This window comes from Argopecten irradians, chromosome 1 (assembly GCF_041381155.1).
Source record: "Argopecten irradians isolate NY chromosome 1, Ai_NY, whole genome shotgun sequence".
Lineage (NCBI taxonomy): Eukaryota > Metazoa > Mollusca > Bivalvia > Pectinida > Pectinidae > Argopecten > Argopecten irradians.
The window spans coordinates 65,144,816-65,172,501 of NC_091134.1; the positions used below are offsets into that span (position 1 = coordinate 65,144,816).

General features: G+C 35.6%; 1 protein-coding gene across 1 annotated transcript; it reads left to right on the forward strand.

Annotated features, from left to right (window-relative positions):
* The first annotated feature begins 232 nt into the window (after nt 1-232).
* Nucleotides 233-27,537, forward strand: LOC138311041 (pyrokinin-1 receptor-like). Its single transcript, XM_069252469.1, has 4 exons — nt 233-740; nt 20,567-21,091; nt 25,956-26,087; nt 26,422-27,537. The coding sequence occupies exons 1-4, from the start codon at nt 491-493 to the stop codon at nt 27,030-27,032; spliced, it is 1,518 nt and encodes a 505-aa protein (XP_069108570.1). The 5' UTR covers nt 233-490; the 3' UTR covers nt 27,033-27,537.
* Nucleotides 27,538-27,686: the final 149 nt, after the last annotated feature.

The window sequence follows — 27,686 nt, forward strand, 5'->3', positions numbered from 1 at the left end:
GCTAGGAATGAACGAGGTAGATCAAATAAAAGCGATGTCTCTGAGAACTGACACATCATTACTGACGTGTTTCTCAGCCGTGATGTGTCGTGTGTAGTACTGATAAATCAAGTGTGCCAAAACATTGGGATTATTCATACACAATTTTTTGAAATTTTTCAAACTTATTGCGGGAAGAATAAACAAGTGAGCGAAATTCCTGTTGCACATGCAATCATTCTTATTGCATGTAACCTGTCTTTAGTAGTGAAAAAGAAAATATGTAAGATCATTTAGGTTGGAAATGACAAAATGCTGCAATATTTTCATTTATCATAGAAATGAGTGAGAACATAATACCAATGACGTGCTTCACTCTCTGATGTAAAACATGGCTTTCAATTGAATTAAACGCTCATGTGAACGAAAGAAACATTCCGGAAAGCGTATTCGCCAAACTAACGTTCTGTGACAAAAATTGGACGTGTGGTGATTATTTCCGGTGGTAGCAATGGATGTTAATGGAACCACATTCAGCAATCTGGCGGAAACGGATTTGTTGTTACAGCTGCTGGGAGATAGAAGGAAGGGGCTACCGTCTGTTGTCACCCTAACAATAGTCTACTGTATCATCTTCGTTACAGGTGTGGTGGGTAATGTTAGCACCTGTCTCGTTATCTCTAGGAACACCTACATGCACACTGTCACTAACTATTACCTATTTAGCCTGGCTGTATCCGACACCCTCACACTGGTACTCGGTAAGTAGGCTATTTTCTACTATGTGTCTATCAATCTTTAATGCTTTTTTTCATGATTCGTAAATTTCCAAGAGTACACAATTTCTCACAAAGATAATATAATTTCAATATTTCAATAAGCGAAATACTTATTCCATTTGTACTGCAAACCAATAACAAAAAGCTCGTGAACACAGCTGTTTACTAACAATAATGAATTGTTGAAATAGATGATAATATAAAAATGTGAACACTTTTTCGATAATAATAAGACAATTGAGGGGATGGTTATCATATAAACTGCAATCTTCATTGTAGGTAGATGGCAAAAATAAATTCCATAACCAATCAAAGATATTACATTTCAATTAACAGATTACAGAAACGCGATTAAAATGCTAACATAGAATAAGAAGAATTAAGTGCATCTATCTCTACTGTGAAATGTATACATGTAGTACATTGTATGACAGTTTGTCAATTCTCTATCCATGATAGTCGTCATTTAATTACAAGGACTTTTGTTGATACGTGTAATTTCGTTCATTTGCATAGTAATCATTTATATGTCTATTCAACAATAATAGAATTTTTAAACGTATCTTTGGGAAAGTTATGATCAAATCATACAAACAACATATCGCTATACCATTCTTTCTGTTTCTATCGTGTCCTGTCACTAGTCACCTTTTGTGTCGCTAGTTCCATTTCATGTATTAATTTTTATTAACAGGTAAATGCCAAAACACCATTGAAAAGATTGAATGTGCATTTTAGTTAGGTGTTAAAATCTCCCCAAGAGAATGAAATTAACACATATGTTTAAAACATTATAAATTAATTCGATTTCAACAGTTTTTATAGTACGCAGTAAGTACTAAGAATTAAATTGGTAACACAACAATAACTGCTTCAATAGCCTGCCGGAATCGCAAGCAAGAGAAAGGGAAAAGTAAGTCATAAAGATATGTTCATACTGTACTTGTGCTAATCCTCGGACATAGTTCATAAATCCTTTCTGTATTGTACAAACATGTCCCTTCTGATACCTGCTGTTAGTGAACCTATTCAAACAAAACATCTAGACGCAATAAGGATGTCAAACTATAATTGGATCTGATATACGAGTTATGTAGAAACGCCTATATTTTTTTCATTGTAAATGAAGACGTCATTTCAACGGAAACCTTTTTTTCTTGTATATACGTCAGAATACGATATAGCGATATATATTTCCTAAACAATACCTATATTTCCTAGTGGTGTGCCCGTTTATTGTAGAGCTAGCTATAAACACTGTAAATTATCCAGATCGTTAACACAATGTCTATATTATACCGACATTGGAAATGGACTGTCTGCCTTCGGCGGCAACGTGACCACAGTAGCCTAATTAGGGAGATGACATAAACAGTCTCTTACAATATGGACGGATATGACCTTCCTAGGGAAATCTTTGTGGCATGAAAAATCGAAAGATTCATTATTAGAATACACATTTTCTGTTGTCATTAGCTGATGTGGTAGCGTCACCACGGATGGTTACACATGTCTGAGTTCATCACTGTCGTCATCAGCGCGTTAAAGCTGTGCCATAATGGTGTCGATATACATTATAAGACATAGCATCTCATCAACCTAGATAATTTGTTCATTAATCAAAATTTAATGACTAGTGACGCCATTACATCCTTGATGTGGGACGCTGATGAAGTGCCCGGATGTTTCCAAGACATACAGTAATATACCTATATGTGTACGGTGATGATTCTCTTGGGTCCGAGGTAGAGACAACATTACTTTCGTTAAGTACCAAACACCCATGCAATAGATATCAATACCTAGTGCCTTTAAAGGTCAATTCAGACTCCGGTCTACAATTATCGCTAAGTATGTGTCATAATGTACCTTATAAAGAATCAAAGTTGTCGTCTTCATTGGTTTATTGGACCTACAGGTAGGGCGTTAGAATTGTACCTGCTGCCTTTATTGTGTGATCATAGAAGGCGACTAAATTCAGGATACTATCTTTTCCTTCTCGATATCTTACTCTCTTCATCCTAACGTCTCCTTTGACACCACCTATTTTTGGCCTGTGGTTGAGAGCTCGTCCCTGTCAAAAAGGATCTTATGCATTATGCAATAAAACATGTTACTGAACCATGTTTCATTCTGATGGGATTAAAGGGTTATGAGACGGTAGGCATCACACACAAGAACCAATCGTCTTATTATACAAAGGATGTGCACGTTATTCCTCTGAATCACCATTATCCTTGAAATTTTCGGAAGGTTGTGTCGTAGATCCAGTAGTATGGTACTGACGCCTGTGGGATTCTGTTTTCATGGGGATCAACATATTAATAATCTATCAATCAGAGATATTATCGGTGTGTATCTATCTGATGGAGGATTTAAAACTATTACAATGTTAACCTTGTTTAACCTTGGCGCTGATTTCAATAGAAATACCATTTGTGACACATTACGCATGCAATTGATACAGTGGATGGTTACAGAACAAATTCTGATGTTTGCTAATTATTGCGATTTTACCATATGGTATGGTTATTACATTACCCTTATGCCAAACAAAATGACCACAAGTCTGTGAGGAAACTACATTCGAAGTCCGTGTGTTATTTGATTTCATATTTTCATGACCTTTAGATATATGTGATGATTGTGTTATGTTTTACTATTGTAACTTTTGTTTAATGACTTAATGAGGTCCATCCTCTCGAGAAGCAATTCTTGGGAAATGTTAGTTCATCAAAGACAATGATTCCTCTCTGCGATATTTGACACTACAAACATGTAAATATAGGCGTTTTGGGTTATCCGAATCAACAATACTCACACAAATCGACTGCCACGTTTCTCACAATAGTTCTGACAATGATATATGACATTAGTTAATTGTCTCCGTGAAGCCTTTACATATTCGGACATACTGTAGATAATTCTGGCCATCAATACAACGGAACGATAATTTCATAAGTGCATACCACTTTGCATACTTCCTTAGGATGAGAAAACCTGGAGACCAACGAGTTACTCTTACTGCTATCCCACTCAGTGATTCGATGGTGCGGCAAGCCTTTATTTCTAGTTATCTATTTATTAGAACTAAAAGCGGCTAAACTACAAATAATCTTAACTACTCATTTCATTCCACACACGAGGGATTTTATATCGATTGTTTTGATCGTGTCATAGCAGTTAATCTTCATGTAACGAAGATATATGTTGACAATAAAATCATTTTTCTCCAGTAAGATGTTGTTTATTTAAGCGGAATCAGATCAGGCACTATAAGGCTAGATCAACCGATTAGTCATCAGGAAAATGAGAAAACCTAAGAAACATTATAGAAAAAGGTTCTTCTGTCGTCTACAATTCGTTAAAAAGTTGCTCATGAAATTGCCCTATCATGTTTCGATATGTTTTTAGTTCTGGCAGCAGTATCAGTGACGATCTAACCTACAATAATGGCATTACATCTGGGAGTAAGATATTGTTGTTCTTCCTCAGTATATCATTGAATCTCTGTTACTGGTTCAGCTTGATATTTCGCTATCATATCGACAAGCTGTCATAGTTATTGAAATTTAAAATTGCAGTCCCGTGTTTGGTCATAAACCTGATTTCACGTTTTGTTCTTTTTGTCAGAAAACTCAATTATGCCAATCCTTAGAAATGCAAATTCTTTCACCTATACATGTGAATGAGCTATGCCGGAAGCCACGTCATCTCAAACAGCTATTAAATTGTATTATTCAAAAACATTCTGAAAAATTTTCTCGCCATTTTAAAGCAAAATAGTGTAAAAAAAATGGAGTCAATTGGGGTGTGTGATGCTTCAACTCATCATGGGTGCACTGTGCAATTATAACTTGTGTTGTCAGTTTTTCAGTTTTTTCAGGGTTTTTTTCCAGCTTTGACACTTATTGTAAGATCATTTAGATAACAAATGATTTTCAATTGATGTTAAGCCACACACGTTGGAAGTAATAATGCCATCAGTGACTTTGGAAAAGAGGCATTGTCATTATCATTCAAGAAATTAAAAAAGAAACTTCTTTGAAGTCGATCAAGAAATCACATCGCAATTAAAAATAATTATGCCTAAATGTCATTGCAAACAACCATTTCTTTTGTCGCCTTACCATTGTCTTTTGATTATATTAAAGAGGATGCATTAATGTGCAGGCAATCACGCCTGTTGTTAGATGCATCTTGGAAGAAAGTACCTTTGGAGGCAATTATACCACCATTGCCAAACGGAGTCTCGTTCAAGTAGCGCGTGAGGTCGACCATGTGTTGTCGCCGATTGCCAGTTCGATAGGTATGAGGCAGTGGATATACATGTATGAAACTTAACAAAACAAAACTATGTTTTGTTTAGAATCTGAAAAAAAATATTCACGTTGACAGTTTCTGAGATTCAATGCAACGCTCATTAGATAATTCAAGTTGAAAGAATTCACGTGAATCACGCGGGAGAGGGTGATGAAATATTTTTTTTCGCAAATGAGTTTGATTTCATGCATGGATCATAAAGTAACTTTCAATACATTACCACCTTGTACATAGGTAGTAAATACTGCTAATGTTTTATTGTATACATTATACCTCGATGACAGTTAGATACCAGTTACTGAGAGTTTCAGTTAAAAAAAAGGCCAAACGGAAAAAAGTAGCTGGAAATAGATCTATTTTCTCCTTTGGTTAAATATCATTTTTCTTAATCATAATGAGGTCATCTATGGACAAGAAGTCCATAAAGCAATGGCCACATTTGTTCTGTCCGTCATTAATATTAACTTAAACTAGGACAATTACATATTTCTTTATCTATAGAATATGTTTGACCGTTAGATGTTATCAATAATCATTAATCAACAATCAAAATTAATGGGGAAGTAGTTGATGGCAATACAGAGGTGTAAATATGTATGTCACGATAATTTGTTAATATCTTATGCTTTATTTCCGTCACTTACCGTTACCCCACAGCAGGTCAAAGTCCGACACCAATTGTGTCTTTACCAATTATGTAAACAAACCCTAACAAGAAATTTGATGATTCAAATCCGATGTGAGTCGTATGCCAGTCTCTATCACGGTGTTACGATACTTACAGGTCTATAATTTATATGATTACTTCTCCACATCTCTTGATTACATCCTTAGTAATGCCATCGATTAAGTGGTCTTAATGACGACCATTGTTTACAGTTATTTTCTGAAATTGCTGAAAACTAACATAAACACTCTTTTAAGACTTTGATAAAAACTGTTTATATATTTTATGAAATCAATAAAGCTTGTTAAATCTACTACACGCCGTTATTAATATATCTATGCACGATGTAATATAAAAAAACACTTATAATTAGAAATAAAACCGCGTTTAGTTCAAACGTGTCACAAATTGTTTAATTCAATAATCAGGAGTTGAGCAGACATGCACCGAGCTTTAATTATATCCTTTCCAATGTGACACTTCGTAACGAGGACGAACAGTAAGCTACTTGCTTTATTGAATATCCACAATGCACCAACCTTTCTGATATTTGAATTGCATTGTATTAAACATGGACCACACGTCACGTCACAAAAGTTATACCCTAGCTATCCACTTTTTAGAAAAAAAAACTAATAAAGCCACGGAGCGCTCTGGAAAATGACATTTCAGCGCGGGTCCTATATAATAAATCGAACGCTTTGTAAATATGATTTCCTCTAAAGTACAAAGTAAGGTAACGTTACAATCCAAATTGGTAAAGAACTTTTATTAACTTGTTAGATGCATGGTGATTCTTGAAAAGGAATTCTTTTGATCTTATTGAACATATAGGGAAATCTCAAAATTAGTATCCGTTGCCCTGCAGGTAGGGCGTTAGAATTGTACCTGCTGCCCCTATTGCATGATCGTAAAAGGCGACTAAATTGAGGATATTATCTTTTCTCTTCTTCCTAACTGACTTTTTTTATTCCTGACGTCTCCTTTGACATCGCCTCACTTTTGGCCTGTTGTTGAACGCTCGCCTATGTGAGGTAGGCTCTTTTTCCTGTCCCTTGGCCGAGACACACCAAAGTCTATAAAAGTGATAGTTTCTGCTCCTGCTTAGCGTTCAGCGTTTACCAGGTGGTCTGTTGCTTGGTGTCTTCGGCTGCATGCTTCAGTGATATAGCACTATACAAAGGGCAACAGTTCCACTATACAAGACGACACAGAACTAACATACCGCAGTTTCCCAAAATACGTACTTCACACTTCATACACGCTACACACTGCATACATGGGAAGCCGTCCTTACATGACCATGGCTATTAATAGGACGTTTAAGTAATCAAACAAACAAACAAAATTTTAGTATCCGCGACGATCGAAATCAATGTCACCGGAAAACAATACAACGGAACAATTTCACATGCGTTTTGTAGATTTTTTTCATATACATAATTTAAAGTTAAGTGGTTTTTTATAATCCAAATGTAACACTTTTACGTCTGTGTTGTAATTATGATTTAAAGTACCAATTTATATCCCAATTATAAACACCATAGTTGTTATTTTTGTAATGAAGGCGAACGAACATCGCTAATATTGCAGATTTCCAAAGGGCGCTATGTCAAACACACTTGTCTAATATGAGTATTTGATGCAGAGATAGATGTAGCTTAACCCTATAATCTCAAATCAATGCATATCAATGACACACCAAATTGCAATAACATTGGGAAAAACAAAGTAACACAAACATGTTAAATTCTGATTAGCTTAGAGGTATGGTGAGATATGTCATCCAGAGCATTGCATTCATGATAATATGTTACGATGACGTCACGACAATATTGAGGGTGCGACGATGGCATTCCAATGCCTCTCGTTATCGTTGGTATACATTTAGTAAAAGAACAGGCTGAGAGAAAAACTTCCATTTAGGAGAAAGACAGGGTAGAGCTCAATTCTCGGCAAGCCTCGTGTTTGACTGTTTCACAGGGGGACTATAAATCCTGTTTATTTAAGACTGGATTTAAATCAGATCAAGGCTGATTCCAATTACACGTCATTTAGGGTAGCATTTAATTTTGTATGAGCAATTTTCAACTATACAATCTATACAACCTTGATGCTGTATGCAGAATGCACTGCAACTTAATCAAACAAAAGGATTATGAGGTTATTAAATCTAAGCTTTAATCCAATAAAGTTCTATAAATTGTAATGTAATAGTTACAAGCGGACAAATAATATGTTTAGTTTCTCTTCCGGAAACGTAATTACCGATGTCATGTTAATTACTATGGCCAAAATAATTGCAATTTCCTTAAAATCACGTCAATTGTAATACTTTAGAAATTGCTTTTCGATATTTCACTAGCACCAAACAGGAAAAAGTATGTGACATGCCCGTTTCCTTATTCTTTCAACAATAGTTTTGTCAAGAACATTAGGTGGCAATAGATTTACGTTATCTAAAAATGAGACACCAGAATGATACGTTATCAATATAAAAATTACCTTGGATGAATAATAATACAATGATATGGTAATCGACATGTGTATATATAAAGATATTATCATTAAATTGAATCATGCAACTTCATTAATCACTGAAATGCATTTCATATTGTCATTTTACTACAACTGAGGTTATACGTACACTCTTCAATAAAAGGAAATGCTGTCTTCCATCTATATCAGTGTGTAGCTTAGTTTAACGAAAAGATACACTCACTATGTCCATGTTTAGATAATGAATTCCCATTTCCTAACAATTTACTGGTGGCGGTTAAACATAAAAGCTCTTGATACAAACTAAACATGACTTAATTATTTATACAAAATGTAATAAAGTATTTGTACAAATCCAATATTCGGTCGATTATCTTGAATGCTATAACTACAACACCATACTAGTTCCAATGGACGTGATGGTCACCATGATACAAACTAAACATGACTTAATTATTTATACAAAATGTAATAAAGTATTTGTACAAATCCAATATTCGGTCGATTATCTTGAATGCTATAACTACAACACCATACTAGTTCCAATGGACGTGATGGTCACCATATCACTGTATAACATGACTTGTTGTCATGTGTGAGGTGGTAATTGTTGTATTCACCTCCCTTTGATATATTATAGTGTTGCATTACTGAAATGTACTGCCATAGACACACTACAGGGCACCCCTTCCGATTGTAGTGCACTAATGTTGAGCGAACATTCCTTATTGTACCTCAAAATGATTGGTTTGGTTTTATGAATCCCCAATGGTTCCACGTTAGATGGCTGTACGGGGAATACGATTTTGTTCTCCCTCTAAAGGAAGATATTCAGCTAAATAATAACTCACTTAGGCCATCCTGTCATACAATGTATAGTAAATACTCAATTTGTTTTAAAGAGAAATCGTAAAGTATAGGAAAGCGCCTATCAAATCACATCAGTTGTAGTATAGGTATTTCTGAGCCAAATGTCAAATCCTATCGTATACCCTGATATGGGTATTATGATATGGGTTTCGGATTTATGGTTTGTCATTTGATCTATATCGGTCATTCCATTATGAGATATAACGTTAATAAATTCAAAACGATACCTGTATCTATTGGCACTGATGCTCTCAGTCTGTGGGAAATAATGTTTGTTAATTCAGGAAAACATTCTCTATATTGACATACACGTGTTGACATCAATACCTAATCAGGCAATGTTTGGTGTCACATTTAAGGAATGATTTTTAAATTTTATTTATGTACATGTAACGATAACACAAAAATTATAGTCTACTCTAAATAAGCCGTAAAACTGTTTATAAATAACACTGTGACTGTTGTGTTATCCTTAATCCTTAGGCTAACAAAAAAAATATGTCTGTTTAGGGTTACAATGGCAAAAAATAGGGTTGGTAGGGGGGATTTTTTTCTATTTTTTTTTTAGTGTCTTTCACTCTAAAGTAATGGCAGGAACCGGAATCTGAAATCAAAATCCCGACTTTTTGTTTTTATTTTCATAGAAATGTGTCGGTCGGGTAACTCTAAACAGACATATTTTTGTTGCCTTATAATTAAATCTAAACACGTGAAATTCCACATTTCTTAGGGGATTATTTTTCTATGCAATAATTGCGCAGTTGTTTTAACCAATCAGAGACGACTTTACAAATGGCGACGTCATTTTTTTAGATGAATTTTAAATCGATAAAACGCTTGTTACTTACAAGATTGGATTATTTTAAACTAGCTGTATTTTATGTTGTTTCTTATATAAGGTAGATACTGATATTTGAGCCGATCTAGATTGGCTGTCCATCCGGCTTCTTTTGATTTACCTTTAATTGAGTAAAATGAAACATTCCTTTTTCCCGGAAAATTTCTTATGTATTTAAGGAATGATTGTTATTGTTTGTTGTTTACTGGCGTGTAAACTGCATTTTTAGTACAAATATTTTAAATGGCGCGCGCCATGTTGAAATATCTGTACAAAAAAATGCAGTTTACACACCAGTAAACAACAAACAATAACAAGCATTCCTTATATTTACATTTCGACTTATCATTTCAATAAAAAGTAAGTGTTCACATAAAATAATACTTATTTCGATGTTATACGATTGTTGGAACAGCCGATCAATTGATGGAATCCCGGAACAGCTGGCTTCAATTTGGCGGGAAATGTCAAATTCAGAGAGTACACAAAATATAGTTCCACATTAACTTTATATTCTTTCATCCCATTTATGCAATATTTGTTGAACATTTATTTGCTGATATATAATTAAAGATTTACATTACATTCATACATGTAGTATATTGAAGGTTTTTCATACAGATACAATATGCGTAGTCGGATGCGAATTCACACTACTTGCGGAAGTCAGTATTCCGGTGTGTATTCTTGCGCGGCAACCACTGCGTTTATGCAAGTGTAAACGATTTCGCAGTTGGTAAGGTTATATAGCAAAGCGAAAACGGAAATGTAAATATTAAACTGTATTCACACAATATTTTTATGATGTGATAATTCCCGCTGGTATTAGGGTCACGACCTCTTACAACATTGCATCATCAGTCACACTGGTGTCATGGTAACAAAACAAACCTGTTTTATGTTATCCGTCATTTCAATGCCTATCACATCATTAAATTAATCAAATTGAACAAAACTCATTCTTTTCAACACATATGAACTATCATTTTACAGTTCTTACACATGCAATGTCTCCCCCTATCAGTATGGCGGTCTGATTGGTTCCATCCTACACAAACGCCCCATAACAAGAGCATTGTCCCATGTGTTTTAATGTCATAATTAACTTATATTAATATACTTTGCAACGTAAGTTTATCATGTAACTAAATGTCAGTGAAAACTGTATTTCTAATTGTTTCAGTAGTTCCCTACATACCGCGATTATTCTCATTCCTTACATTTAGGTTCATATAACATGTTATCCTTTCTAAGGACCGATAGAAGCTAGGAATGATAAACAACTCTTTGGTTAATGTACCTCTGAGAGAAACACATGTTTTCTATGATCCTGTTTGCACCAGTAGTTTTATTTCTATCCTAGTTAACTTTATTTGGAATGATACGAAAGAAAATCCGAGTGACTAAATCAGTTTGGTACGGCGGCGTATTAGGGCCACTATATAATTTAATTTATCTTGTACGTACAAGTTAGTGTCTTGTACGTACAAGTTAGTATCTTGTACGTACAAATGTACAAGATAGTATCTTGTACGTACAAGTTAGTATCTTGTACGTACAAGTTATTATCTTGTACGTACAACTTAGTATCTTGTTCGTACAACTTAGTATCTTGTTCGTACAACTTAGTATCTTGTACGTACAAGATACTAACTTGTACGTACAAGATACATTAAATTATTTAGTGGCCCTAATACGCCGCCGTAGTTTGGTATTCTTTTCGCTATAAAAAACTTTCTAGTTATGAAAAGAATACATTATATTGCTATCGTGTCCTTATCGTATCAAACACAGACTTAACAATCACACAAAATATCAACCGTTAATTTGTATAGATTCACAGTCTATAGACCAATCGACCACCAAGTGCCAATGGAAAAAACCGTTCCTGTTAAGTGATTTGTGTTTAAGCATACAGTCCTAGTAAGATGATAGTCCGCTCTACACACTATTTATGTCTCGGTCTAAAGAAGATAGATTGGATTGTCATACGATCAAGGTCACTAACCAGAATGTAAGATCTCAGTCAGTGGAATACTCACAGACGAGTTAAGAGGATTACCTATTTATGGTGTATTTATATCTCATATGCTCTGATGTTCTTCTCATTGATATTATCTCATTGTACCCATTGAATGATTGTAAATGGCGACTAAATTTGGGATATTATCTTTTCTCGGCTTCCTGACTTTTTTCATTCTTAACATCTCCATCGACACTTCATCTCATTTGGCCATGAATTATGCATTCACTCTTACGAGGTTCTGTCACCTGGCCGAAACACCGTAGTCTATAAAACTGGTAGTGTCTGCTACTGTTTAGAGCTCATCATAATGATAATGGAATGAATGGTCGTTGTTAGTATACATTAACTGACCTAGTGTGTTTGTTCTGTGTCTCTAGCAGCAGGACCAAGTGATAAAACACTATAAAAGGCGTTCCACTATTACAAAGAGTCACTACACGAATATACTACAGTCCCCCAAAACACGCGCACACTTCACACACATCGCATACATGGGAGGCGCACACACGTCACCCACACAACACACTATAGACCGAATCAAAGGTCCTTATTTTTTACATTGATATGTAGTTATTTAAGCATACGCCAAAATGATCATCTACTGTGTTTATTAATTACAAGAAGAACGATGACATTAGGATGGCACCATGTTCACGAAGAACACAATATCGACCCGATTGTGATATCATTATAGGAATAGCTCAATCTGTGAGATAATGGAAACAATGTATCGAACTTCACGTGACCATGCATTAACCAATTCGAATAGTGAAAATCATTGCATATCTAAAATTATTAATTGTGACATCGCAACCCGATCCACAGCTCAAACGTTGAGTTAAAGAAGGTGATGTCCTTTGACCATAGTGTTGTCTTGTTACTGACATGCATATCAAATTCTCAAACTCAAAGTTTTTTTCAAATAAACACCATATCTTTACAAAAACCAAAAACTCTTTTTCTGTCAGTATGGTGGTGTATCACCCTGGTAGAATCTAAAATATTATTTGATTCTATCAGGGCGGTATAACATCATATTGGCCTCATAAAAGTGATGCCTTTATTCATTTATTTTGTTTTAATATGTGCGTTAGCTCTGTACAGTGAACTCTTATCAATCACATTTAGCAGTCATGACGGCTAACTGGAATTTTACATACTGTAGAGAGCAACCAACTAAATAATTTTACATAGACCACAGTGTTAAACTTTGTTAAAGTTTTGTACTGTATATTAAAAACAAAGGAATATTAGTTAGCTATTGTGTTCTATAATTAAAGTCTAGGTTCTCATATAAGACTAGATAGAAAAAAAAAGTTTTGGTCCCTCTGCTCAAACTCCAACCAGGGTAGCTTTATTGAAATCAGGCGCATTTTGCACTAAAAAATCCTGAAATTCTAATGTTTTTACCTATTCATTATCAAAGTTGATATTTTGAACCTAATTCTCAAAATGAATTTCCAAATTCATATCATGGTTATCAAGGAATAATTACCTGTCAGAAAACATTTTTACTATTGAAATTCATAATTAGCCAGCCAATCAGCAGTCGGGTTAAAATTCTATCCTGGGCTCAATCTTGTATACACAGGGGCCATTTCGAAGGTCTTTTTTTATTTAGTTGGTTGTTCCCTGTAAGAATGCATTGGTGACTTTTCAGATCGCACTCTAAAACCAAGTGAACATTTCTCTGTGTGATATTGCACTTCTACTATAATAATTTTATTGTCTGTTTCAAACTACTTCATTAAGATTAAAATGCATGGTTGGTCAAAGTCACTTGTCAGCTATGAAATAACTTAGCCGAAAAATGTCAGAAATATTTCTTCTTATTGCACATATATGAATATTTCTTGACATTTAGCGTGCTGGGAAAACTTATAACAAAATAACAAGGCACGATACTGGGTTAGTGTTATTATTCCTGTCTGATAGGGTTACTGAGTTATACGCCAAAACGTCCGTCTACATCTATCTCCGTCATACTCCAGGCGGTACGTAATACCGTTGGGTGGTGAGTAGCGTCTGTCTGTGACGATACTCATACCTTCTGTATGTTGTCTTTACAGTTTCTCTGGCCATATAGTGTCATTTTTACACACAATTAATGTGATGAAATATTTGTTGGGAGTGAGATGTGATATTCTGGCATTCTATGTGTCTATTTAGTTGTGTTTTAGACACCTGCTTCAATATCAACTTTGTTTATGATGTTTCCTAGTCGTTTATGCACTCGATATGGCCGTCGACGTCTACTAAAACCCATCCTTAACCATTTTTATTGATATTGTAGACATACATTCAAATACGACACTGGATTAAAATGACTCCACGGCTACACTACACTCACATTATTAGGATGCATTTGTTTCTCTTTCAGACACTTAAAGTTGTATTGTCTATAACTTAAGCTCTTTTGGTCATAGTATAGTCTTATACATATTTTTCTCCGTCTGTCTGAGTTTTAAACTTTCCTATTTTACCATTTCTTAAAAAGTTGTAGCACTGGAAGTATTTTTAATTATAAAAGTAAAAATTCTTTTTAACGTGTACACGTGAAAATATGCTCAAAAATTGCCGAATCATTCCGAACTCTTCCTAATATCGTCGCGACAATCTAGAAGAAACACGAGAGTTGTGAAACCTCGAGAAAATGTCACATTTTTTTCATAAACAAAACATGTGGTCGACCTCATCAGACTGGATCTACAAAGAAAATAACAATTACAATATTTGATACACAAAATATTTTACGACAATGTGTGAATTGGATGTTCCAAATACTCATTCTGTTGACATTTACCAGCATGATTTGTTCATATTAGCCAGAAGAAAAACGTAAACAAACATATGTGCGCTAATTACGCTAGTTACATGGCTCACCACGTGCAGGTCGTGTCGAATATCAGTCACGTGATACGATTCGGAATCCGACAAAACCCGAAATCACTGAACATGGCGGTGATTAAAGGTGCTTTATTCAAAACCAGGAATATATGATCCCTAGATTTCGGGTCTCTTATAGGCCGACATATGCTTTTGGGAAGCTAAATCATCAAGTTATATTTCAATGTTTAAATATCAAATGTTTAAGTGACATATCTTTACAGTGAAATTAGCATGCTATAGAACTTTAACAGACATTTTCTCATTTGATCAAGATGTCGTCCCTTTTTACAATCATCCTTCTTGACTTCATGCTTCACATGACTAGTGCTGTCAGTGCTTTACGTAAATACTTCATACGGCTTCTACTGCCGAGGCCTTCGGAATCACTACTCGGTTTATCCGTTTAACTATTTGCACCCATCTTCAAAAAGTTCATTCATGTAGGTATCCCCCAACACCCATTCCACTCCGACTATTAGTGTTTCCTTCTCTCGTTCCCTTTGGTCTCGGTCTTTTATTGTCCCTCTGGAAAGAGATCGTTGATGTCCGTTACCCGAAACACGCGTCATAAATGATGTTATTTGCTATTACGATGGCACAATTTACTTCCTACCAGAAGAAAATGGGCAAATTTTCTCAAGGCGATATGCAAACAGAAGCCTGCGAAATATCTTCTCTCTTGAAAAATAAATATGTTTTTTTTCCATATACAAATGATGAAATTGCTAAGAGCCTAGCGCCTAGTGCCATCACGCTGAAATATAAGGATGCAGAACCCTTGCAGACTGGCTATGTTTATTGTGAGGAAATGGATGATTAATTGGTAATAATGCCTTCAGACGATATGGTGAATCACAAATATTTACCATCAACAGTCGGAGAAAGTAAAATAATATCATAAAGTATGTAGTTCTCCATAGTTCATTTCATGTACTGTTTAGTGATATATACCCACCAAATGGTAGCTTTGTATCCCACTAAATGTTATTTGTTAACACAGAAGTTATTATTGACGTCAAACTAACCTCGAATTTCTTCATTTCGTATCGAATTTATGTTTTTATTACTCAGTAAGAGCGATATTTTATTGGAAGTCGCGCGCACGTTAATCTTTGTCATAGCGACACTTGAATGGATCGATTGCACGCTTGAATCCACATTGCAATTAAGAATCAATGTAAAATTTGAGGTCGATAACACTGAGAGGTCAGTGGATGATGAGAGTCTGATGGATGTTCTCAGATAACCAGTGATAAATTATCCTGGGAGACACTGGCATGAGTTGGCACCCGATAGGTACAGAGGCCATATTCTCATTATCTCCGATATATCATGTAAACAATGATACAACACCTCTTTCACATTACCAGCATACATTTTCAATTAATTAAACTATGTCGTTTTGTTTACAAGCATGGACTTCTCTGATACTGCTATGTTGTTCCTACTACTGGTAAAGACTAATGATAGCTCTGTTGTACCTTCATCAACTTATGTATTTATCGCAGTGGTCGAGGGATTAATGAAATCCGACATACTGCCGTAATGCTTTGGTCACAATGATCGGCCGGTATCCGGGGATAGAGTGTAATTTTGAGTACACCGGTGGTTTTGCCTTTTTTAAGGACATACATCGGTCAAAAATTTCATCATTTACATAAAAAGGAGGCCATGCGGTAATCGTACGGGGTCTGTTTCGAAAGATATTTTTTGGGATCATTGAGGCAGTGAATATCGACCGAACATATAATTCTAATCGGCTGATTATCATACATGTATGGCGTCCGGTCGACAACCGGCCTATTCACCGGACATCGTACGAATGTCGGGCGGTGTGATTGCCGCTCGATTCCTTGCCGATTATCGGACGATACTAAACGATGAGTGAAGGATATGTTGCTGGATATGAAAATCTATGTGACACCGGAGAGATTTTAACTTCGAGTTAATCCTCTTCGGGCACCTCCCCGATTATGCCTGAAGGCCTCGGCCACCGGCCGGCCATGCCTGGCGTCCGGCCGGGAACCAGACCAAAATGACTAAAAACATGCCGAGAGTACATCCTAAGCCTAATCGGAAGGGGTTTTGACCAAAGCGTAAGTCATTCACCTCTCGGCTTCGAGTTCGAAACTCACGTAGAACATTTACCAAGTACTGATCGTATGTACTCAATGTCCTGAACCACGCCATTTCCTAAATCGAAATGGTAATAGTACATAAACCAAAAACAAACAATTTATTTCAAAACTTCACTAATTGCTGTTAAATCTAAAACTATTTTAAATCCTTTCCGCTGATCAGTTCATCTTTACACTTATCTCAAAAATATAATAATATAAACGCTACATAATCTTTAAAACATATTAATATATACACTAAAATATTAGAGCAATATATACATTATCAAATCAGAGTAGTTGTGTGATAGAAATGAACTATTGTCTGAGAACTATTTCGAACAAACCGTTTATATTCTTTTTCGACTTACAGAAATACATTATCAGCAAATAAATATCTTAATTAAATAGTAATAAGGATGGGGTTTATTTACCTGTTAACTGTCCGAGGAATTGAAGTTAGTTCAAGACAGAAGAACATGTGATGCTGCATTGAAATGATTTTTATCATTAACCAATAACTATTATAGTTTGGCTGTAAGAAAACCAATCGGGGTGGATAAGGCAAGGTTGTAGGTAAATCCGGAGATTTGAATTGACACCTTGATGATGGTCGGTAGGGCTAAAAGTCAATCTCATATTTTTTTCTCTTTTATAAAAATGTCAAATGTATTTTCAGCAAGCTAAGGATCACCGAATAACTATTAAATGATATATTGTTTTTTGCCAATGAAACTCTTTATATCTGTACCGTGTGGTATTGTAAGAGTTTGAATTTACAGTCAATTCAATTAAAACATATTCGTCATTTTTATTATCTCTTTTTAAAATACAAAGGTACATTAGTTGTACAAAAGGAAAGAGTTGCAATCTGGTTAACTTCCCTGGTAAATACTTTGTCTTTTTATTCATACAATTAGATAGTGGATAATCTCATCCGGTCGCTTGAGAATGTTCTTTTTTGCGATTCTATAAAATGACATGTCGGCAAAACAAAGCAATAATACCATATTCTTCGCAATTGAACACGACAACTGTTTTAAACTGATATATGTTCAGGTTTAGGCAATTATTGTCAATTAAAAAAACTTGCTACAGCCAATTTGGTCGGCGACGTGCTCGCACAGCAAGACCATCCAGAGTATACAAATGTTATACTGATAAACGCTTTTAGAAAATGTCAAGTACTTTTGGAAATTCTTCAAGTGCATCTAGTTAAAAAAAGCAGAGAACAAACAAAATCATGCGTTTTCTGGAGTTTTTATTGTATACATATATAATTCAATTTAGTTAGTCTTAACAAATAAAACAGCAAATTCCAGTTTCCGTTATAGTTTCACAAAATGTCAGCTTACTCGTTATAGCCGGTTTTATTGTTTTGTTGATAAAACACTTTGAGTTGAATTTGTTGGTATTGTGCAAACGATGGCCGTTGCGATTGCGAATAACTGATCGATATCGATATAAGATACTTTCGAAACCTGCTATAGAGGGTTAGTATCCATAGCGTAATTAGCATATAACAATAATAATAGTTTGAAAGCAAGGCAGTTCATGAAGTTGAAATTTTTTGTTGGAACAAACTAATATTCTTACCACGAAAATAATTAGGTAATTAATTAGCCAGAAGCAAATATTCCCTAACTGATTAACGAATGTATTTGTTTGTTTTGTTTTATTGGGTTTAACGTCACATTACAAGGGTCATTAAGTACGCCTTCTCATGTGTGCATTGTGTTGCGACGGTGAGTGAATGTCTGTATAGTTAAGGAGGCAGCCGTGTGTTCGTGTTGTATCTACTTATAATAGTGGAACTCTGGGGCTTCTGATAGTGCTATCTCACCGAATCATCCCATCGTAGCCACTGGACAAGCACACCCACTGGTCACATTATACTCAACGGGCGAACCAGTCGTTTCAATGCCTGAATGCTTATTGCTAAGCAGGAGCAGAAACTACCAGTTTTATAGATTAGAGTGTGTACAGACCCCAGAGCTGTCCTCACAGCGAAAGCTTAACTGAATGCCAGTTAGGAGTAAGAGATAAGTAAATAAATTTAATCACTTTATAGGATCATGCAATAGGAGCAGCAGGCATGATTCTAACGCCTTGTTTACAGGATTGGATTTTGAATCTAACTTCATTTTATTCATGCTATAAATCTTTACAGTGAAGTTCCGGTTATCCCATTATATGACACAACAAGTAATAGATATATCCTTTTCAAACACATATAGCAATTGTGTTATTGCTACGTAGACCTGAAATTCATTTTCCATTCCATGTATACAATATCTGATAAAATTCGAAGAACTCAAATGAAATTCCTTTATAGTTGTTGAAATTGTACAGTTGGATTTCGTCTGTGTCCTTTCCGAAGGGACCAGATTAAGTTTTACATGTACTCAATATGTCGACCTCACAGTCTATGTAATTTTTTATTCATCTTTAGTTAGTTTCTTTTGACCTGCCCGATAACGACGTAAGTATCTGGAGACTCCTATCTGCCTTAAGCCGAAACAAAACTGTCACAGCTCGTGCAGCTATCCCTTAAGTGTCGCCATTCACGTTAAACAGTAATGATAGGTGTCAGTCTGATCTCACTCTTCCCGGATTACAATGTGTCCTAATCATATATTCATGACTTGTCCGTGGAAATCGTGCTTAAAATGGTTTTAATATTTTTTGTTTGATCAAATATGTCAATAAGACTCGTGATTTAGGTCATGTATTGCAGCATAGAGGATTAATCATATTCATTAATGCGCATTTGGTGCAAAAACTGCAGTTTTATATAACATTAGGACACGTTGATCATTGATATGTGGGAAGTCGGAATTGACATCCTACGAGCATAGCGTCTGTTTCTCGTTGACTATAATTCTGGGGCCTTCCACAGATTAATACCACAGCCTGTCGTGAAAGGTTTATGTGTTACAACATAATTTATAGGGTAGACCTTGATATACCCTTCATCGTGTTATTTTCAGTACTCCATGGCATACGTAGCTTTTGATTTGCCAAATTAGAACCGAATTATATGCTGTATACGACCGCAAAACAAACACCAATTAATCCGCCGACTTTGTGTGCTATTTGCCTTCGTTAGTTTGACCATAAAGCACGGCAGTGATTGTCTGTTGTTCGTAAACGTGTGATTTGGTTGAGATAGGAGAATTGAATGTCTGCCAATAATAGTTAGACCTAAATGCTGGTAGGACACAACATTAACTTGATCTGATATGTCCAATTGTAAGAGTAAAAAAAAGAAATTTATTGAACAGTTATTAACTGCACGGCAAATTATCTGTCCTTTCCTATACCGCAGACTTGTCTAGTAGGGGCTGTTTCTAAGAAAAAAAAACCTAAATGTCCATTATCTTTCTGAGTTTCAGTAATAATTTTTAAATGCATTACAACCTACATTATTTGTTTTATATTGCATTGTATCTCGCCTATCAAAACAGAGAAAACAGCATTGAAGTATTTATTTTTGTTTTAGCACCGATAGAAGCTTATTTTATTTTATTTAAAACAAATATTGATTCACCCATTTAGTACATTTCTTATCTTTTGTAGGTCTACCACCGGAACTGTATTGCATCTGGGAAGCGTATCCATGGAGATTTGGAGAACCATTTTGTATATTTAAGGCGTTTCTAACGGAAATGACGTCATACTCATCCGTATTAACGATTACTGCATTTACCATAGAACGTTACATTGCAATATGTCACCCAATCAAATCACAGACGTTGTCAAATCTTTCACGCGCTGTCAAGATTATAATCTGCATTTGGCTGGTAGCCGCTGCCTTCGCCGTACCCTACCCGATATATACTCGCGTCTATCACTACATCCGGGTAAACAACACAGTGGTGGAAGACTCGCTAATCTGCAGTATAGCGCCACCTTGGAGGGATTTAATGATCCACGTGTTTCAGATGTCCACTTTTGTATTTTTTGTCCTGCCCATGACCATGATCACCATTATGTATATATTGATTGGTCGGACACTTAGTACTTCTGATTTCGGGACGCCAGTCTACGCAAACTCCTCATCCACCAAATCCAAGGCCAGAAAAGCTGTCATAAAGATGCTAGGTAAGTTTACACCTGCAGTAGTCCAATTCGGACTCACATGCGTAGAACAGGCTTTGAACCTGTCCATATCTGTCGCCATTGTTAGCATCTCTGTCTTGTTGGCGGAACAATTGCGTTAAGAGGAAGGATTTGTGATGAAATTGAAAGGATGATTCAAACAAATGCATTATCTTGTCATCAATACCAGGGAAGCAATCATGCGATCCCAAGAGCATTTAATGCAATTATCTGACATCAAGAAAGTGGCGCTAACTTTGAGGTAGTGATGCGAGGATATGCAAAATATGTTCACAGACTGTCATCGATTCCTAGAATTTCCGACACGGAAAACCTCTCAGTGTTTTCATTATCACAATACAGGTAGATGTTTAGGAAAATAACCGTCCATGTAAAAGTAAAGAGGCTTTTAAAACATCTCAAGGTCTCATATGACATCCGCCTAATTCCTTGAGATAGCTCTCGAATCATCTGTAATAGAGTAATGTGTGATAGTCGTGCATAAAAGCGTTAGATCGATTTGTGATCTAAAAAGAAAGAAAGAAAGAGAAAGAAAGAAAGAAAAAGAGAAAACTACAGTCTTCTTTAACACAAGCAATCACCGCCGGTCATTATTCCATGGCTAAACATTGTGACCAACCTAAATAACGAGTAAAACAAAAGTTATTTTAAAAACACCACAATGAAATGAAAAGACTGAAGTTTACATTTTCCAAGTTCAATCTCATCCTTGTTCAACTTTCAGTGGGTTATTTGTGTGTGAGGGAGTGTGTGTGTGTTTTGTTTGTATGTTTTTTGGTTTTGTTTTGTTTTGAAGATTAACACTGGGTATAATTATGACTGCTCCCGTCTTTCATAGCTCCTTTTATAGTTTGTCTGTGGCTGCCCATTTTAAGATGCGGGTTGTAATATGGTTTATCGAGTTCATTTGAAACCTTGGTTCTGGCCACACGTTGACAATGACCTTTACAGAAACTAGGTTATTGCGCTTTCTAGTTGATTACATTGACACCGGAAATGAGTATCCGACGTGACTGCAATGATTGGTCAGTATTAAACCGAACAAGACTGTATTGACTAAATATCATGTAATTAAAACATACAATGCGTAACAGATGACAGTTTCCTTGTCAGGAACATCAAATAAAGACCTTCTAGCAGAGGCTTTCCTCGGGGATCCTCCCACAGTTATCAAATATCATGGGTAGACTTTCTTGTTCTGGGGTTAGAGCCAGGTGATAGTCTGGCTAGTTCCCCTCCCACACTAAATGATGTGTCTTAACTTCATATATTGTATGTCGTATGCTGCTATTCATTTTTAAGTGAAAATCTGACAAAATGGCAAAGGAATTGTGTATGGTTGCCATACAAAACATAATGTTGGATAGCTAACGTCAAACATCCTGTTTTGTCTGCAATACTCACATTACTCTTTTTGTAATAAACCAGTATATTGAAAGCTTGTACTTATTACCCTGATCGGCTATTTGTCAGTGCCGAAACATTCCATCATGCACAAATAATTAAAATCATATCTACCAAAGGATTTGAGGATTTCACAACCCAAATAAAACGTCTTGTTAGTGTTGGGAAAATACATTTATCATAGGAGAAATATTGTATAAAACGCAATTCAACATCGTTAAAAATAAACGTATATTTAGTGAGATTGAGACTGCACTTGGTAGCTGTTTCGCTCTTCTTTGATTCGCGAGTGATGCAAACAGCTCTGTGTAATGGCGGCAAATTGGGAAATCTGTTATCACCATTTGTTTCGTGGGTGAGATTTATATCACATGATCACTTCAAAAACGTTTAATCTAATTACCAAATGTCAATAAATTCCAGGAATAAAATGCCGAGGCGTACCATTCAAATAATCAATATAGCAATGACTGCACTACGTTGTGTTGTGTTAATTGCAGTACTTAAGTGTGGATGCTAGTTTAACAAATGAAACTAATGACAAAATTCAATTAATTAGACTTAACTATTTTTAATTATATTTAATAAGGTGGAGGTGTTACATGAAGTACTCACTATCGTCTTTAGTATGTACAATACATCATCCTTAGATCATCAACATATTTAGCGTTGTGTGACGCATCTAAATCAACACATGCACAATTGAGTGGTGAAATGAACACGTATGGCAGTATTTTCACACAATATAAACGATTGGAATGTAACACAGCAGAACTAATAAAACGGTTTAACTGAGAGAATGTTGACGTGATAAAGTATCAATGACAGCTATTGAGCAAGGGTTTATGATGCCCATTTCTTGGACCGGATGGATCCGAAGTAATTTGCATGCGCGTACGTGTCTTTATTCTTTTGCTATCTGACACTTTGCTCTGTACAGTAACAAATGGATGATAGTGACTCTTGATGTCTGGTAGTAAGTCGTGTCGAACAATAGATACATCAATTGATCTATATCCGTAGAAACACCGCGACAAATATATCATATATAGGGGGAAATCCTGTTCAAACACGGTAGTGCTTGTATGTGAGATATCAGATACTGCATGGCATAGGTGATCCATTCTGGTACTAATTCATTAAGAAGTATTGGTGGAATGGTATTGCCCTATATCTTGGTGTATTAAGGTGTGACACCAATATCAGAAAAGTGTTGGAAACTTATTTCTACTGAAATACCCTGATAGTGTACTGGCATTTCTTTTTTACCTCACAAGATGACTAAGAATTATAACACATCAACAAGTTCAATATAGAAAAAACTTGAGGTCAACAATAGAGAAACAATATATCTATGTATTTACGAATGTTTTCATTTACTATTTTCCAACAGACTTTTGGTATAAGTCACTATATTTGAGTGGAAAGAATATTGATAAAACCATTTCGGATCGCCATACTTATTTCCGGTCAGTGATCTATAGTCATCATGTTAATAACTATTTCTAATTTCTTTTCATTTATATTTCCAAGGATTTCAATATTCATAGAATTGGTGAACGCTTACAGGACAGTGGTTAAACGTCCCCGATGTAACCTAGTATAGTGTCGGGGGTCAGAAGGAGGACGGTCGTTTTAAGGATTATAGATTAGAACCGACGCCTCTTAAGACATGTAGGTCCTAGTGTCGGCACAACGACAATCGGCTAGCAAACCCTCACGAGAGACTTCTGAAGACCCAGCGGAAAATAACATTAATCAATTATATGCAGACAGATTTGAAATGTAGTGGACGACTTGATCAGGTTATATCTTGTATCGGACACTAGTCACGGACCGAACAGCCGGTGACAATAAGGCGAACTGGACCTTGTCATTGACCGGTGGTCACTCTCTAGCTCTTATGGTCAGTCAAATGCCTTGCCTTAAATGACATTAATGTCCCCGAAAGTCAACTGCATTTTGACTTCGTAGTAGAAAGAAACGCATAAAAAATAACTGAAATTAGGAACTTTTGTTTAATCTAATGGTTATTGTCAATTTCAACTTATTCGCACACATTCACAGGCAAGAAGCAACGTATGGTGTTTAAATTGTCAAAAAATGAAATGATCAACAGATGTCAAATGAAATGCACTGACCAAGCATAAAAGTAATACAATAATACGTTGATAATCAGGAACGTACATGTATCTTAATATGTCATTAACGAACGTCAGAACAATAATAACGATATGGAAAGTTATTCGTTTAAAGAATAAACTATACTCGTATTTGAACTAGTTAACACGTTTCAAGACGCAAGTTAATGTTGTTTTTTCGCACTACTGAAGAGTAAAACAAGGCATTAGCACCAGATTATGCCCCCTCACAACTGCACAACATGCATGGTGATAAAGCTACAATATGCTGCCACATACTTTGAAAGGGCAATTAAAGGGGTAGCATATACTCCTCTCTTCCAAGATAACTTTCTTTGTGTGTTTGATGGAGTTACATTTGCGTTGACGTTAAGATGAACTGTCGTCCCTGGCCGAGATACACCATAGTCACCAGAGCAGTAGCTTCTACCTGAAAATTATCTAGATAAGTGACGACTGGTTTGTCAGTGTAATGTCAATGGATAGAAAGGCAGTTGTATGCGCTAAATGTCAATGTGTTATCTCTGTAAACCTGGCAAGAAAATCGGAACTGCATTGTACATCGCAAACAGTGTATAGTGAACGGCAATATGAAGAGAATAATGTTTTAAGTTACTGACGGAAACTACTATATTCATTCGCTTTTCCAGAGTAATTCAATACAAGAAAAGGTTAATTCTTTCATACTTTCATTTTCAATTACACATCTTTATCAATTTAGAGAACATTGTCCGCTATGATCAAAGCCAGTACGATAATGATTCCTCATCATCTCTCCTTCTGAGTATCAGAATCTATCAACGTTATTTCTGGTTAGTGTTAACTCAGTAACATAATCTAGCATTAACACTAACCCAGACATGATCCCTATTGAAAGGTATTCATCCATGATGCTTTTGCGAAGAAAAAAAACAGATTTTGACATATTTTATGATTACAGCAAACGAGATGAGGTTTATTGCGATAATAAAGTGCCAATCAATTATCAGAGAGGATGGGCTCGCATCAAGTCTCTAAATAACATACACAAAGGGACAGTAAAGCATATAGTTCATAGTCTTTATATAATTATAATTTGTAAATTAACTTATATTTAGTTGCTGATTGAAGACTTGGCAAAATAAAATAAAAATGAAACTAATATTTTTTTTTATATAAAAAAAATGCATTACAGCCATTATGACAAATGTAATATAGCATTCTGCATATGAAGGTGCACACTTATAGATTTTGATTGAAATAGTTCTAAAATGCATTTACTGAAAAAAAAACTATACCAAAATGATATTCTCCATTTACAGTTGCTGTTGTGGTTGCTTTCTTCTGCTGCTGGGCACCATTCAATGCACAGCGTTTGATGACGTCATACATCCCACCAGAAAGCTGGACACCATCTTTGATCGAAGCACAGGCAAAACTGTTTTATATTTCAGGTAAATCATATACACACATTTTGAGTGATTTTTCTGTAATCATAAAACTTATACCGATATTAAACATGTGTTTCTCCTAAGGTTATATTTCAAAATTGCCTAAATATAGTAAAATAAATAAATAAAATCATATTACGAACCATTAATAAATTTTACTTTCGATATCTATGTTTATCTACATTATCACGAGATTGTCATCTTTGGAGAAAGGGATACAGTTTCATAAAAACATGAACATATAATTACCATTGTTTTGTAAATGAATTCGGGATGAATGCCAGACTTGTTTTAATGTATGATTTTGTTGTTTCTAATACCATTATTTATATTTTAGGAGTTTTGTTTTTCGTCGGCTCCACAGTCAACCCTATATTGTATAACTTGATGTCAAAGAAGTTCCGTATGGCGTTCCGACGGTCACTATGTAGATGTTGTTACAACCCAGACGAACTAATAGAGCTGAGTGCCAGATCTAAGTCAGTGTTATATTCAGACCGCTCCCCGAACATGAACCAGAACAGGTGTATGTCAAATATGAACCTTTACCCCCACACACCACAAATGAACAAGTCACGATCCGGAAGTTCTCTTGTTATGATGAAGAATGGTAACTCTCATATTCTTTCAAACCGCCTGACCGTGTCTAGTAAGCCACCATGGTCAGGTCCACAACCAGATAGACATTGGTCATCCACCTCTATTGACAGACTTAAGGACAGGTCGGTTGGACGGACGGACAGACACTCGGCCAGTCCGTGTAAACGTCGGCTCAACATCAAATCGAACTCTATCATAAAGGTTTGCTCCGTGACGAGTATGCTTAGCTTTAGTGAGTACGAACAGGAGATATTTGTGGAGTTGGGCAGCTTTGACAGTCACACCCAGCTTTATAATAAAGATCATGGCGAATCTCCGGACACAGGCGATACTACAACCTTCTTATAGTGGTACAGTGACCAGTGACAGGAATCAAAGACACATAGACGGTACTTATAAAGTATGCACAGGTTAAGGAGGCAACTGATGGATTTAAATACTTGTGTCATACTGGCCGTTAGCTATTATTGAAATCAATCAAATAATATTGTATCAAGTGCTTGAGCCTATATTGCAAATTCAGAAAAGCTTTTACTTAATCGCCATATGGTCAATACGATGTGAAATCTCATGTACTTATTTTGATTCTTTTTACGCAAAGTTGGGAATTCGGGATATATACGTCATTGTCCTCAAACAATCCATTGTTGTTTATTGGTATCGGTTTGACACGAATTTACAATTTAATCAAATATCGCGATAACTTTGTTCACATGGTTTGAATGATTATAAACAATCTACCGACAGAATGTTTCAGCCACGTGACATAACAACCTCCAAGTATGATGATATTATATCTTTTTCTGACATTACTAAGAAACTATTTTATCACATTAAATGTTTATTCAATTCATAGAGACTTTTGTTGTGTTATTGAATCAGCTTTTGACATTGATGTAATGCGGGTAAATGGAATTAACAATGCTCTTCAGCAGCGGTTCAGTGTCTGAACTCATTTCACTTTGGCAAAAATAAAACACAGTTTATCAAGTTTGACCGAGG